The sequence below is a fragment of the Papio anubis genome, chromosome 10 (genome assembly GCF_008728515.1).
Source record: "Papio anubis isolate 15944 chromosome 10, Panubis1.0, whole genome shotgun sequence".
Taxonomy (NCBI): domain Eukaryota; kingdom Metazoa; phylum Chordata; class Mammalia; order Primates; family Cercopithecidae; genus Papio; species Papio anubis.
The window spans coordinates 53,184,432-53,199,662 of record NC_044985.1 but is presented as its reverse complement, the minus strand read 5'-3'; the positions used below and the strand labels follow the sequence as shown (position 1 = coordinate 53,199,662).

The following is a 15,231-nucleotide window of genomic DNA, read 5'->3' as shown; positions in this document are numbered from 1 at the left end:
AGATAATGCATGAAAAGCCCTCAGCACAATGATTTGATTCTGTCATTAATAAGTGATGATCACAAATGATCATGTCTGTCCAACAAAAAAGCATAAGCAGGATTCTTCCTCTGGGGACAATTTCTGTATGACTTCAAATACTTCATATATAACTTCATATTAAAGCTAATATTCTTCTCAGATGTAAACTGATTACTATACAAATAAAACTAAAAATCTAGACTGTCACATAGTTTTAAAAATCAAAGATTAATAAAAATAAACAAGATCTTACCTGCTGAGAGCTTTCTATGACAAGAGCTAAACCAAATTTTGAATCTCTAATCTTTATTGAACGCTAGATACAAAATGAAAAAGAAAAACATGCAAGTTTTTATTAATTGAATAGTGACTCTTTAACTCAGTTTTTAAACTTTACACAGTATTTACTTTTCATAATCTAAAGAACAGAATCCTCCTCCTTCCTTCATTAAGCTCCCGCAGAGATCAAATAAAAGAAACAAGACTGAAAATAGGTGGCAAACTTTTAAGAGGCAACATAAGAAAGACATCTCTGAAATAGGCACAAAATTCCCTGACTCAAATATTTCTCACTTCCAGGGAGTGAACATTTTTAAAAATTAGAGACAATTAAATTAATTAGGTCTCATTCAGCCACCCAGGGCAGAGTGCAACGGTGTGATCATAGCATACCACAGCCTCAAACTCCTGGGCTGAGGGATCCTCCTCCTACCTCAGCCTCCTGATTAGCTAGGACTACAGGCATGTGCCACCATGCCCAGCTACTTTTTAATTTTTTGTAGAGATAGGGGTCTCACTACACTGCCCAGGCTGGTCTGGAACTCCTGGCTTCAAGCAATCCTTTTTTTTTTTGAGACGGAGTCTTGCTCTGTCGCCCAGGCTGGAGTGCAGTAGCCAGATCTCAGCTCACTGCAAGCTCCGCCTCCCGGGTTTACGCCATTCTCCTGCCTCAGCCTCCCAAGTAGCTGGGACTACAGTTGCCCGCCACCTCACCCGGCTAGTTTTTTTTTTGTATTTTTTTAGTAGAGACGAGGTTTCACTGTGTTAGCCAGGATGGTCTCGATCTCCTGACCTCGTGATCCGCCCGTCTTGGCCTCCCAAAGTGCTGGGATTACAGGCTTGAGCCACCACACCCGGCCAAGCAATCCTTCTTTCTCAGTCTCCCGAAGTGCTGGGGTTATAGGCATAAGCCACGGTGCCCAGTTTGAACTTTTAAACAAAAGGCTAGGAATCTTTCAGTTTTGGTAAGCCAGTGTCTTTTGTAGCTCCTAAGGCTAGTTTGTTAAAGTCACATGTGCCTTCTGTTTCTTCCATCATAGGTGGCTACATTCTTAAAAGACCTCCATTCTATTTAAGTTTTAAAAAAAAGTTTGAATATTTATCACTAGACATCAAGGAAGGTTGGGCTACATCAAAGTGTCATTAACATCAACTGGTAAATGTGATGTGAGGACTAAGCTTGGTTAGCGGAAGATAGGCGGTGACACCAGTGGCCTGGGAGAAGGGGAGAGTAGATGCAGAATGGCAGGTAGGGCCTGTAGAAGTGACAGAAAATGTACCTACTGGCAGGGTACGGGAGAACCATGGAGGACCTAACACTATGACTAGGAGACCGAAAGCCCAGAGAAGGGTAATCTGGCAGGTGATGATGGAATGCCATGCTTCTAGACAGACAGGCAACTTTGAGAAACAGACTGAGAAAAAGAAGAAAGGCTTTGATGATAATTGTTATGAAAACCTGGCCTTTCACCTGGGCTACTTTACACCCCACCAAGAGTATATACAATCCCAGTTAAGAATCACAGAACACTGGCTAGGGGCGGTGGCTCATGCCTGTAATCCCAGCACTTTGGGAGGCTGAGGTGGGCAGACTGCTTAAGTCCAGGAGTTTGAGACCAGCCTAGGAAACATGGTGAAACCTCGTCTCTACAAAAATTACAAAAAAATTAGCCAGGTATGGCAGTGCACGCCTGTGATCCCAGCTGTTCGGGAGGCTGAGGTGAGAGGATCACCTGAACCTGGGAGGTGGCGGTTGCAGTGAGCCAAGACCATGCCACTATACTCTAGCCTGGGTAACAGAGTGAGACCCCTGTCTATAAAAAGAAAAAAAGAATCACAGAACACTGGCATTCTGGCTTTCAATAAGTAATTTAACTAGGTGTCTGTGGGTGACACAGGCTGGTAAGACAGAAACTGGCAAGAAGCTGATATAAATATCTATAGGAGTGGGGTCAGGGTAATGGCTGAGGTGTAGAGCTGAAGTTAGACTGACTGCTGAAGTGACAGACTGTGATGATATCAGATTGCAAGTTGTTTGGGCCACTTGAATTCATTTCAGAGGCCATATTTGGCAATTCTATTCTTAAATAACAAAAAGAACAGAAAGCACAAGGTTGTTTACTACTCAGTAATTATTCAGTGTAATAGAAGTTAGGTTAGGCAAGCTGTAACACGTTAATGCAATATAAAAAAGCAATAGCAATACAAACACCAATTTGTCAAATACCTATGTAGATTTTGTTACATTGTCCCAGCCTTGATTATAAATTATTATGTTTCTTTTGATAGCAAGAAATAATTTTCTTCCTATGAGATTCTATGGCTTTCTGTTTAATATGTTGCTTTTCTCCATCAGACTGAAAGCCCCTTGATGGCAGGAACTGTATACTGGTTCATGATTTTCATGATTGTATCTCTAGCACCTGGCACAGAGTAGGTACTCAAAATTTGGCATAAAAATGAATGAATTATCAGAAATTTTAAAGAAACTCAGAAATCAAATAATTTAGCCAAAGATAGGGTTGGGAATATTTTGTAAAGAATTATTCTTCTCATGGGCCAGGAATTCTTTTCTTAAAAATGGTATTTTCCAGGTATCACATACATTCTGTCTACTCAATAAATATTACTTAAGACTATATATCCTACAATAAGGGCAATTATCACAGGATAACCTCATGAGATTTTCATTAACTATTTTTATGTTCCATCTAATTTGTTCTAGAATTCTGTAAGTAGTTTCTTCATATAAAATGAAATTATTTAGTGGATTGCAGTTTACAGTTTGTTTCACTGAGTCACTTATTTATCATAGCAGCAGCAGAGTACAAAGAACTATCTTTACCTACTCCCAAAACAAACTGGTCTCAGATATAGTCAGTTCTCATTTTGAATTTTAATAGTTTTGTTTTTCAAAAAAAAATAGAGAAGGGGTCTAGCTATGTTGCTCATGCTGGTCTCGAACTCCTGACCTCGAGCAATCCTCCTGCCTCAGCCTCTCAAAGTACTGAGATTACAGGAATGAGCTGCCAAGCTCAGCCTGATTTTAACAGTTTTAACTGAACTTAAGCTGAAAGTATTATCACAAAAAATGATCTTGATTCCTTTCACTAAATCTGTGGTATGAATCCAGCTTGTATTACATTCTGTATCTAAATACAATGAAAGCAGTTCATTTGCAGAATTAATAAATTCCTTCTGGCTTTTAAAAGCTTTAGAGCAGAAAGTGACAAGAGAGTCAAGAAAAACTGTGGATCAGTGTGCTAAAGCTATGCCAAGGAAGCACCACACACCTGCCTCATGAAAAAGTTACAGAAAACTTTAATAATTAAAGCCCTCTGGATGGAATCTAAGACACCTTACTCTGTATAACTATTTAAATTTTTAGAATCCAGTATATTTCTCTTCTAATAGCAAGTTGATAATGGTGCTGCTTCTCTGGAATGTAGTACAATTGGATCTTTTCTACATTGAAATATTTCATAGTAAATTATCAACATCTTTAAAATATGCCTTCAGCTAATAACTGCTACCACTTAAAAAAGGAAGAGAGAACTCCTCTAATCCTAAAAGTCCAATTAACTATTGAACAAAAATATTTATTTTATGTTAAAATAAGGTCATCAAAATGTATGTACTTACAATTTGCAGATATGGTATACTGACATTAAAACTGTCATTCATATTTGCATGCCATACAATTCTCACATTGGTAATAAAAAAGGTTCCTAAATTGCCCTGTAAAAGACAGCAATGAGATACAGAAATGATCATTTTTTTGGATACCTATTCTTAATTTTCTAATCACCAGAATAACTTATTTTTACAGCAGCAAGAAATACCAAAGTTGAGTATCAATGACTTCATCATTCATCGATGGCAGTACAATTAGATGACTGACAGCCTGGACTCTGGAGTCAGGCTGCCTAATCATTAAACCATTAGTACCTACCAACTGTCTGACCACAGGGAAATTTCTTCTTGATGTATTTTGTCAAATGTAAAATGGAGATCTGATTAAATATCCCATGTAAATCAATCCCTTAGCACAGTGCCTAAATGTTAGACCTTACTAAAATTATCAATCAAAACCTTGGACAGGTTAAGGCAAAGGAGTTGTGGCAAGAGAGAGAAACAAAACATACGTAACAGCCCCCAACAATCCACATTAGATTGTATTCTTTATAAGGGTAGGAGTGGAGTTACTCTGTTCCACAGTTAGATTTTACCACCTAGCATAGCACCAGGAGTTTTTGATTCATTAATTAAGGAGATATTCCAGGATTATCAGGTATTTCATTGTATTGAATTGAAAATAGGGATGTTATTGTCAACCTAACTTGTACTTATCAAAAAATAATATGCTTTCCTTTTTTTTTTTTTTTTTCTGAGACGGAGTCTCGCTCTGTCACCCAGGCTGGAGTGCAGTGGCCGGATCTCAGCTCACTGCAAGCTCCGCCTCCCAGGTTTACGCCATTCTCCTGCCTCAGCCTCCCGAGTAGCTGGGACTACAGGCGCCCGCCACCTCACCCGGCTAGTTTTTTGTATTTTTTAGTAGAGACGGGGTTTCACCGTGTTAGCCAGGATGGTCTTGATCTCCTGACCTTGTGATCCGCCCGTCTCGGCCTCCCAAAGTGCTGGGATTACAGGCTTGAGCCACCGCGCCCGGCCATTGCTTTCCTATAATGCTAATTTTAACAATTAGAACTGACTACGTAAATCCAACGATGAATGGAAAAATGATTACCAAAACACTCTCCCAAAAGGTTCACAAGTTCTTTACACAGTACCTGATCACTGGATAAATTCCATACTCCATTTATTTTATCATATACATGTTCTTGTGGTAACAGTCTTAGTTGCTTGTTCTGAATTAGTGCACTTCTTAATTTAAAATCACGATACATTTTAGAAGTTTCATACGCTCTGTGAAAAAGAACAAACAAAAGACAATCTGAACTGAAAATGTGATTTTCTTGGGTTATGTTTACTTACTTACTAAAATATACAGTTGTTAATATTTATGAACATTACTCAAATAATTATGATAAATTTAATATTTTTATTTTTAAAAAATTGTTTTTATAGAGACAAAGTCTCAATACCTTGCCCAAGCCAGGCACAAACTCCTGGGCTCAAGTGATACTCCTGGCTCAGCTTCCACAGTAGCTAGGACTATAGGCATGTGCCACTGCACCCAGCTATATTTTTCTTTTTAATAAGGTCTGGCAATTACAGTCTTTTGTAGAATTTGTCATTTTAGTGTATTATTTACATATTTTATCTCAATAACCAATTTTTTTTTTTTTTTTTTTTTTTTTGAGATGGAGTCTCACTCTGTCATCAGGCTGGAGTGCAGTGGTACAATCTTGGCTCACTGCAACCTCTGCCTTCCAGGTTCCAGTGATTCTCCTGCCTCAGCCTCCCGAGTAGCTGGGACGACAGGTGCATGCCACCACGCCAGGCTAATTTTTGTATTTTTAGTAGAGACGGGGTTTCACCATGTTGGCTAGGATGGTCTCGATCTCTTGACCTCGTGATCTGCCCACCTCAGCCTCCCAAAATGCTGGGATTATAGGCATGAGCCACCGCACCTGGCCCCTATTTTTCAATACATATGGAAATTGCTTTTTCTATCAAAATGCTACCTTTTCTTCATTTCCTTGTTTTTCAAAGGACATAAACAGGCATCCAATTATTAATACTTTTTCTCAGCCAGGCACAGTGGTTCATACCTGTAATCCTAGCACTTGGGGAGGCCGAGCTGGGCAGATCACTTGAAATAAAGAGTTTGAGAACAGCCTGGCCAACATGGTGAAACCCTGTCTCTACTGAAAATACAAAAATTAGCCAGGCGTGGTGGTGCGCACTTGTAGTCCCATATATTTGGGAGGCTGAGGCAGAAGAATTGCTTGAAACCAGGAGGCAGATGTTGCAGTGAGCTGAGATTGCGCCACTGCACTCCAGCCTGGGCCACAGAGTGAGACACTGTCTCAAAACAAAAACAAAAACAAAAACCAAACAATTACTTTTTCTCACTGCAACCTGAAAACATGCTCATATCTACCTCCATACAGAAAACTAGAATGAATCTGTACTGATTCCAAAAGGGACCCTAAAGGGAGAAGGGGGAAGGAGGAAGAGAAGAACAGGGAGAGAGAGGGGGAGAAAGAGGGAGGAAAAAGGAGAGGGGGAGGGAGAGAAAGAGAATTAAATCCCTATAATTTTTCAATGTCTATTGATAATAAATACAGAAACCCTGATTAACTTTTGATTAATTTTAATATTTCACATAAACAGGCTAAGTTACCTATTTAACAAAAGTAAAGTTTTCTTAGCCTTAATAACAACAGATTCATATATTCAATGTTGAACTTCTAATTTTTATTTTAATTAATCTTCTAATATATAAATTGTGAAAGAGCAGAATTTTAGCACTCTGCTTGTAAATCTTAATTTTCTTTAGTGCTGTTATCATCAATACTTAACCAGTGGAAGAAATGGAAACTATTTATGCTATAAATTATTTTTTTGGAGAAGCACATAGTGTTTTTAATACTATTAAAGACAAGCAGCTTCTGTTCCCTTCATATTCCATTTAGAACTTTTCATTTCACAGTACTTCTTTAAGTGAAATAAAGAGCTAAGGTTTAGGTATATGCCCAAGAGAACTGAAAACATACATTGACACAAAACTTATACACAAATGTTCATAGTAACATTATTCATCATGGCTAAAAAGTAAAAAACCCAAATGTCCATCGACTCATGAACAGATAAACAAAATGTGGTATGCCCATACAATGGAATATTCTTTAGCTACAAAAAGGAATGAACTACTGATACATGCTACAACATGGATGGACCTTGAACACACTGTGTAAGTGAAAGAGGTCAGACATAAAAGGTCACATGTTATATGATTCCATGTAAATGAAATTTCCAGAATAGGCAAATCCATAGAGACACAAAATAAATTAGAGGTTGTCAGGGGCTGTGGAGGGGAGGGAATGGGGAATGACTGCTATGGGTAAGGGGTTTATTTTGGGAGTGATGATAATATTCTGGAATTGGATCTTGGCAATAGTTGAACAGTACTGTGAATATACTAAAACTATCAAACTGTATACTTTAAAATTGTAAATTTTATGTAAAATTTTATGTGAATTATATCTTAATTAAAAATTAAACTATTATATAGATCAAAACATCAATAAAATTAAAAATCAAATAAACTAGGAAACTAAAAATAATATTTGCAATATATATGACAGCTAAGGGCATAATTAAGAAATTTATAAGAAGCCAAAAAATACATAAAATATATGAAAAATGTCAACTTCACTGGCAAATACAAATTAAACAAATACACACATATATACACATACATACACAATTATATACACACATATATACACATACATATGTGTGTATATCCTGTCATCTTAGCAAAGCTTAAAAAAAAAAATCATAGCACTTAGGGCTGGTTTAAAAAAGAAAAAAAGCCGAGGTAGTAAAAAGAATTTAGCAAACAACAAGAAGAAAAAATATAAAAACAAAACAGACTGGGTGAAGTGACTCACATGTGTAATCCCAGCACTCTGGTAGGCCAAGGCAGGAGAATCACTTGAGCCCAGGAGTTGGAAACCAGCCTAGACAACAAAGTGAGACTCGGTCTCTACAAAAAAAAAATTTTTTTCTTTTTTTGAGACAGAGTCTCGCTCTGTTGCCTAGGCTGGAGTGCAGTGCAGTGATCTCAACTCACGGCAACCTCCATCTCCCTGGTTCAAGTGATTTTCCTGCCTCAGCCTCCTGAGTAGCTGGGATTACAGGCATGCACCACCATGCCCAGCTAATTTTTTTGTATTTTTAGTAGAGGCAGGGTTTCACCACATTGGTGAGGCTGGTCTTGAACTCCTGAAGTCAAATGATCCACCCACCTGAGCCTCCCAAAGTGGTGGGATTACGGGCATGTGCCACCACGTCCGGCTTTAGAAAAACATTTAAAAAACTGGCAGAACAGGGTGGTGCACACCTGTAGTTCTAGCTACTCAGGAGGCTAGGGCAGGAAGATCATTTGAGCTCAGGAGTTTGAGGCTTCAGTGAGTTATGGTTGCACCACTATACTCCAGCCTGGGTGACAAAGCAGGACACTACCTCTATTAAAAAAAAAAAAAAAGGCTACTAACCTAAAACAAACCAAAATACCAATAAAACTCTTCAGGGAAAACACTCAAACATGCTTTCTACCTACTAGAAAAATAATCTTTTAAAGTAATTAATTATGCAACTTGTTTAGCTATATTGAATGAATTCTTTATTTCACTTTACCTACCTTGGTAGCTAATTTAATCCGGTAGAAGTTTTTAATGAATCTTCAGTAGTTTTATGTGTTTTATAAATACCTTCAAAGTGTTTATTAAATGATAATAAAACATGTTCTTCTCAATATCTTTCTGATGTTTACAACAGAGCTTGGAGGAAGATAGTACCACACTTGTAAGCTTTATTCTCTACAACAGGGGTCCCGAACCCCCGGGCCACCGATAGAGGGGTACTGGTCAGTGGCCTGTTAGGAACCAGCAGGAGGTGAGTGGTTAGGGGGTGAGTGAACAAGGAAAGCTGAGCTCTGCCTCCTGTCAGATCAGCTGTGGCATTAGATTTTCATAGGAATGCGAACCCTACTGTGAACTGCACGTGCGAGGGATCTAGATTGTGCCCTCCTTATGAGAATCTAATGCCTGATGATCTGTCACTGTCTCCCATCACCCCAGATGGGACCATCTAGTTGCAGGAAAACAAGCTTAGGGCTCCCACTGATTCTACATTATGGTGAATACATAATAATGATATAAATAAAGTACAATAAATGTAATACACTTGAATCATCTCGAAACTATACCCTCACCCAATCCGTGGAAAAACTGTCTTCCATGAAACTGGTCCCTGGTGCCAAAAAGGTTGGGGACTGTTGCAGTCTAAAACCATAAACTAAAAATATTCAATAATCCATAAAGTATTACTATACCTGTGTACTGCCATCACAGAAGTAAAAAGTCTAGGGCTTCCAGGAACCAAATTTGTAAATATAAATTCAAAACGAGTACTGTTACATTTTGTTAGTATATAAAGAGCTTCAGTTTGGCCTCGTAATTTCTGTAAGGACAAATTTATTTAAAAGTTCAGATTTTAAGAGCAATTTCTCCTTTATAGTGAAAACAAACATCGACCTCAAATATCTAGTTTCTTTAATATATATATATTTCAATAAGATTTTTTAGACTTACAGAGTTAGCAGTCCTTGTTGTAATATTCAATATGCAATTGTAACCGACAGCTAAAATCCAAAAGTAAAGAATGTAAAGAGCATGATACAGCACACTGAGAAAAAATACTTTTCTAAAAAAAAATAGGTATATACAGAACTTTTAACAGTTTAAAAAATTAAACATATATAGAAATAAACTTTTAAAAGTTTTACAGAAATAACTATAAATTTAAATAATTAAAAAAACTAGAGGGTCAATTCTGTCTCTTTGAACACACAAAAATATAACACAGGAAAAAGGAAGTCTTCATCCCTAAAGCCTCTGCAGCATTCTTTACTGAAAGTTTTAGCACTGCTACTAAAAAAGAGCAAGTCTAGCTGGATAATCTAAAATACTTTTAAAAAATAAGCGAAACAAAATTTAACACAGTGAAAAGCTTATACTTTTATTAGAGCTTCTTCCTTTGGGATTAATCAAAACAAGGGATAGCATGTTCTCAAAAATAATCAAAAAACAAGAACCAAGGTTAAAGGCCTAATCTCACATATGTCCAAGACACAAAATGGACAAACCAAAATAATAATGGATAATTTTGTTTGCATTATGATGGCTAGGATTTCTGAAGGTTTTGTATTTTTATTAACTTAAGATTTCTACATACTTCTTTGGTATCAAAGGCACCATGCAAATTCACCTGACAAAGGATTTTTTTTTCTTCAGACTTATCTAACAAAGATACTTACAAACATTGACTCTTGATAATGCCAAAGAGTGCCAGAGAATTCTTAAATTTGTTACCAAGAGTCTACCTAAAAGCACACAGACAAAAAATAGGTTAACTTAAATAAGAACTCATTTTTGCAGCACTGAATGAGGTGGTTATGGAACTTCTGGCCCAGCACCAGAAGCAACACTCAGATATTTTTCATATATTTATTAACTGAAAATATTGTGCATATCCAACCTATATAAGGTATACAATATATGATTCAGAATCCCAGAGAAACAAAATTTGACAGTTATATAAGGGATACAGATGTTCTCTGCCAATAGCTTTGCTCTAACTCAAACTGACTGAGGAAAGAATTGTGTACTAGTTTTTTTGTCTTGGTAGAAGCTGTTCTGGGTCCCAGCAAGTCATATGTGTACAACCGAGAATGAATATAGGATAATTACACAGCTATTCACTGAAATCACACTTTTCAAAGAACTCTCACACACATGCTAATCCTTGCTATATGAGTACTTTCTTAGCAGTTCTCATTTAAATGAACCATATATTTATACACATAATTTTGCTGTGAGCAAACTATTTTGTTCCTAAGAAGTTATGGTCAGGCTGAAGTCTATTTAAGGTTTTACACTTTTTGATCTTAGCATCAGACTGATGTTCATACACTGAAATACAAAGTTAGATACTTCATTTCTCAAAATGTGTCCTGTACAATAGTGATCCCTTACTGATGCTCCAAGAAAAAAACAATAAATTTGAGAATGGCATACTAGGTGTATTAGAGATGTACAATACAATTAGCATATTATCATAGCTTTGAGATATTCTGAAATAAGACTCACTTTGTTTAAACACATTATTTCACCAACAAATTACAATCATAAAATTCTTTTTATGAGTAATCTACAGCCAGCCAGATTATACTATTTCTGAAAACCTCTACAATGTCTAAAATCAGAGAAACTAGGTCTGTATGAATACTTGAGTGAAACTGGATAGCAAATGTGGCTCTAAAAAAGATGAACACATTCTCAAGGGAGATTGTGGAAAATTACAGAATATGTTTGACAAACAATAAGTAACCCAGCATAGCTGGATTATAAAGTTTACACAAGATCATAGAAGACTAGGTATAGTATCCTTCAGTTATTGGTCCAATAGAAAACAGATGGCACACTCAAGTTAGGATAACGGAGGTTTATTTGCAAAAGAAGGAGCAGCAGTTCATGAAATCTGGAAGAAACAAGAGTCCTATGGAGCTGACTGCTTTGAGAGGAAAAACACAGCTAGCCCTTCATTGGGAAGGAACCAGGGCAATAAATACCCAGACCTCATACTCCTGCCTCCTTTTGATCTTCTGCCACGGCTCTTCCAACTGGAAGCAAGAGTGTACAAGGAACCCTTAGATGTACTCTATACCAGTTATCTTTCCAGGGCAAGGGGAAAAGCATGGAGAGGAATGCTGGACCTGGATGGACAAATGGAAGACAGCAGCACAGGTGATAAAAGTTGTTTTTGGACATACTAGAAGTTCTTCAATGCTAGACAAATAAGTTCAGACTTAGATCTATTAGGAATGGAGGCAGTAGAGTTGGGGGTGAGGTTTAGGATTGGTATTAGGGAGGACTAAAAATTTTTGAGAAGAGAATAATGACCCTACCAGTTTAGGAATCAATGTAGGCAGTTAGGTTCATCACCCAGCTACGTGACCTTGGAAAAGTAAACTAACCTCTCTATTCCTCAGTTTCCTCATTTGAAAATAAATATGACTGCATCTACTTTAAATTTTTTGTTTTACTGTTTTCATTATTGTTAAATGAGATTACATTTATATAAAAGATTCAGAACAGTGACTGTCAATAAACATTCCCCAAATAACAGCTATTTAAAAAATAATCCTTTGCAAACTCATTTTTGACTTTTTTTTTTTTTTTAAATATAAATACACCAGTTTTCCTTATGCCATTTTACCTAGGCAACATTTTATCTCTACAAATGTGCTATGGGCCCAGGACATCTATGGATTCTTTTATATTTTTATGTCAGTCCCAGGAGAAATTTTGGAGTGGGAAGGGTTTGCCATATAAAACCACCAACCACCTCTGTTTGCCTTTTTCTTTGCTCTTGGTATATCTCCTACAACCTCTAGGATTTTTAATGCTACCTCTTTTCTTCTGAAGAACCCCAGCCTACAGCTCCAAACCCAGTGTTCCAGACATGGACTTTCCTCTCTGTCCTGCCTAACACCAAAATATAGTTGTCCCTGTTTCTGCTAATCTCCCAAACACTGAAATATGGCTGTCCCTTTTATTCTCACACAGCCTTTTAATACAATATTTTTTTTCTTTTTTTTTTTATTATTATACTTTAAGTTCTAGAGTACATGTGCATAACGTGCAGGTTTGTTACATATGTATACTTGTGCCATGTTGGTGTGCTGCAGCCATCAACTCGTCAGCACCCATCAACTCGTCATTTACATCAGGTATAACTCCCAATGCAATCCCTCCCCCCACCCCCTCCCCATGATAGGCCCCGGTGTGTGATGTTCCCCTTCCCGAGTCCAAGTGATCTCATTGTTCAGTTCCCACCTATGAGTGAGAACATGCGGTGTTTGGTTTTCTGTTCTTGTGATAGTTTGCTAAGAATGATGGTTTCCAGCTGCATCCATGTCCCTACAAAGGACACAAACTCATCCTTTTTTATGGCTGCATAGTATTCTACGGTGTATATGTGCCACATTTTCTTAATCCAGTCTGTCCCTGATGGACATTTGGGTTGATTCCAAGTCTTTGCTATTGTGAATAGTGCCGCAATAAACATACGTGTGCATGTGTCTTTATAGCAGCATGATTTATAATCCTTTGGGTATATACCCAGTAATGGGATGGCTGGGTCATATGGTACATCTAGTTCTAGATCCTTGAGGAATCGCCATACTGTTTTCCATAATGGTTGAACTAGTTTACAATCCCACCTACAGTGTAAAAGTGTTCCTATTTCTCCACATCCTCTCCAGCACCTGTTGTTTCCTGACTTTTTAATGATCACCATTCTAACTGGTGTGAGATGGTATCTCATTGTGGTTTTGATTTGCATTTCTCTGATGGCCAGTGATGATGAGCATTTTTTCATGTGTCTGTTGGTTGTATGAATGTCTTCTTTTGAGAAATGTCTGTTCATATCCTTTGCCCACTTTTTGATGGGGTTGTTTGTTTTTTTCTTGTAAATTTGTTTGAGTTCTTTGTAGGTTCTGGATATTAGCCCTTTGTCAGATGAGTAGATTGCAAACATTTTCTCCCATTCTGTAGGTTGCCTGTTCACTCTGATGGTAGTTTCTTTTGCTGTGCAGAAGCTCTTTAGTTTAATTAGATCCCATTTGTCAATTTTGGCTTTTGCTGCCGTTGCTTTTGGTGTTTTAGACATGAAGTCTTTGCCCATGCCTATGTCCTGAATGGTACTACCTAGGTTTTCCTCTAGGATTTTTATGGTATTAGGTCTAACATTTAAGTCTCTAATCCATCTTGAATTAATTTTCGTATAAGGAGTAAGGAAAGGATCCAGTTTCAGCTTTCTACTTATGGCTAGCCAGTTTTCCCAGCACCATTTATTAAATAGGGAATCCTTTCCCCATTTCTTGTTTCTCTCAGGTTTGTCAAAGATCAGCTGGCTGTAGATGTGCGGTATTATTTCTGAGGACTCTGTTCTGTTCCATTGGTCTATATCTCTGTTTTGGTACCAGTACCATGCTGTTTTGGTTACTGTAGCCTTGTAGTATAGTTTGAAGTCAGGTAGCGTGATGCCTCCAGCTTTGTGCTTTTGACTTAGGATTGTCTTGGAGATGCGGGGTCTTTTTTGGTTCCATATGAACTTTAAAGCAGTTTTTTCCAATTCTGTGAAGAAACTCATTGGTAGCTTGATGGGGATGGCATTGAATCTATAAATAACCTTGGGCAGTATGGCCATTTTCACGATATTGATTCTTCCTATCCATGAGCATGGTATGTTCTTCCATTTGTTTGTGTCCTCTTTTATTTCACTGAGCAGTGGTTTGTAGTTCTCCTTGAAGAGGTCCTTTGCATCCCTTGTAAGTTGGATTCCTAGGTATTTTATTCTCTTTGAAGCAATTGTAAATGGAAGTTCATTCATGATTTGGCTCTCTGTTTGTCTGTTACTGGTGTATAAGAATGCTTGTGATTTTTGCACATTAATTTTGTATCCTGAGACTTTGCTGAAGTTGTTATCAGCTTAAGGAGATTTTGGGCTGAGACAATGGGGTTTTCTAAATATGCAATCATGTCATCTGCAAAGAGGGACAATTTGACTTCTTCTTTTCCTAACTGAATACCCTTGATTTCTTTCTCTTGCCTGATTGCCCTAGCCAGAACTTCCAACACTATGTTGAATAGGAGTGGTGAGAGAGGGCATCCCTGTCTTGTGCCAGTTTTCAAAGGGAATTTTTCCAGTTTTTGCCCATTCAGTATGATATTGGCTGTGGGTTTGTCATAAATAGCTCTTATTATTTTGAGGTACGTTCCATCAGTACCGAATTTACTGAGCGTTTTTAGCATGAAGGGCTGTTGAATTTTGTCAAAAGCCTTTTCTGCATCTATTGAGATAATCATGTGGTTCTTGTCTTTGGTTCTGTTTATATGCTGGATTATGTTTATTGATTTGCGAATGTTGAACCAGCCTAGCTTATATATGCATCACGTATTTCTCATGTCATGGTTTTCAGCTCCATCAGGTCACTGAAGCTCTTCTCTATACGGTCTATTACAGTTAGGCATTTGTTGAACATTTCTTCAATGTTTTTAGCTTCTTTGTGACGAGTTCGAACATCCTCCTTTAGCTTGGAGGAGTTTGTTATTACTGATTGTCTGAAGACCATTTCTAGGCTTCCAGGGGGTCCTGGCGTTTTAGCTGTGG

The 15,231-nt window shown here is 37.5% G+C and overlaps 1 protein-coding gene across 3 annotated transcripts in view; it reads right to left on the bottom strand.

Moving 5' to 3' along the window:
- The window catches only part of BBS5 (Bardet-Biedl syndrome 5), a 28,593-nt gene that overhangs the window by 7,679 nt on the left and 5,683 nt on the right, over positions 1-15,231 (bottom strand). For all 3 annotated transcript variants that reach the window (XM_009182388.2, XM_009182390.1, XM_009182389.3), the window contains exons 3-8: positions 10,313-10,378; positions 9,588-9,637; positions 9,329-9,456; positions 5,091-5,226; positions 3,943-4,038; positions 275-337 (exon numbers count right to left, since the gene is read on the bottom strand). In XM_009182388.2, the coding sequence (XP_009180652.1) occupies positions 275-337; positions 3,943-4,038; positions 5,091-5,226; positions 9,329-9,456; positions 9,588-9,637; positions 10,313-10,378 (539 nt within the window). The remainder of the gene's footprint in view (positions 1-274; positions 338-3,942; positions 4,039-5,090; positions 5,227-9,328; positions 9,457-9,587; positions 9,638-10,312; positions 10,379-15,231) is intronic.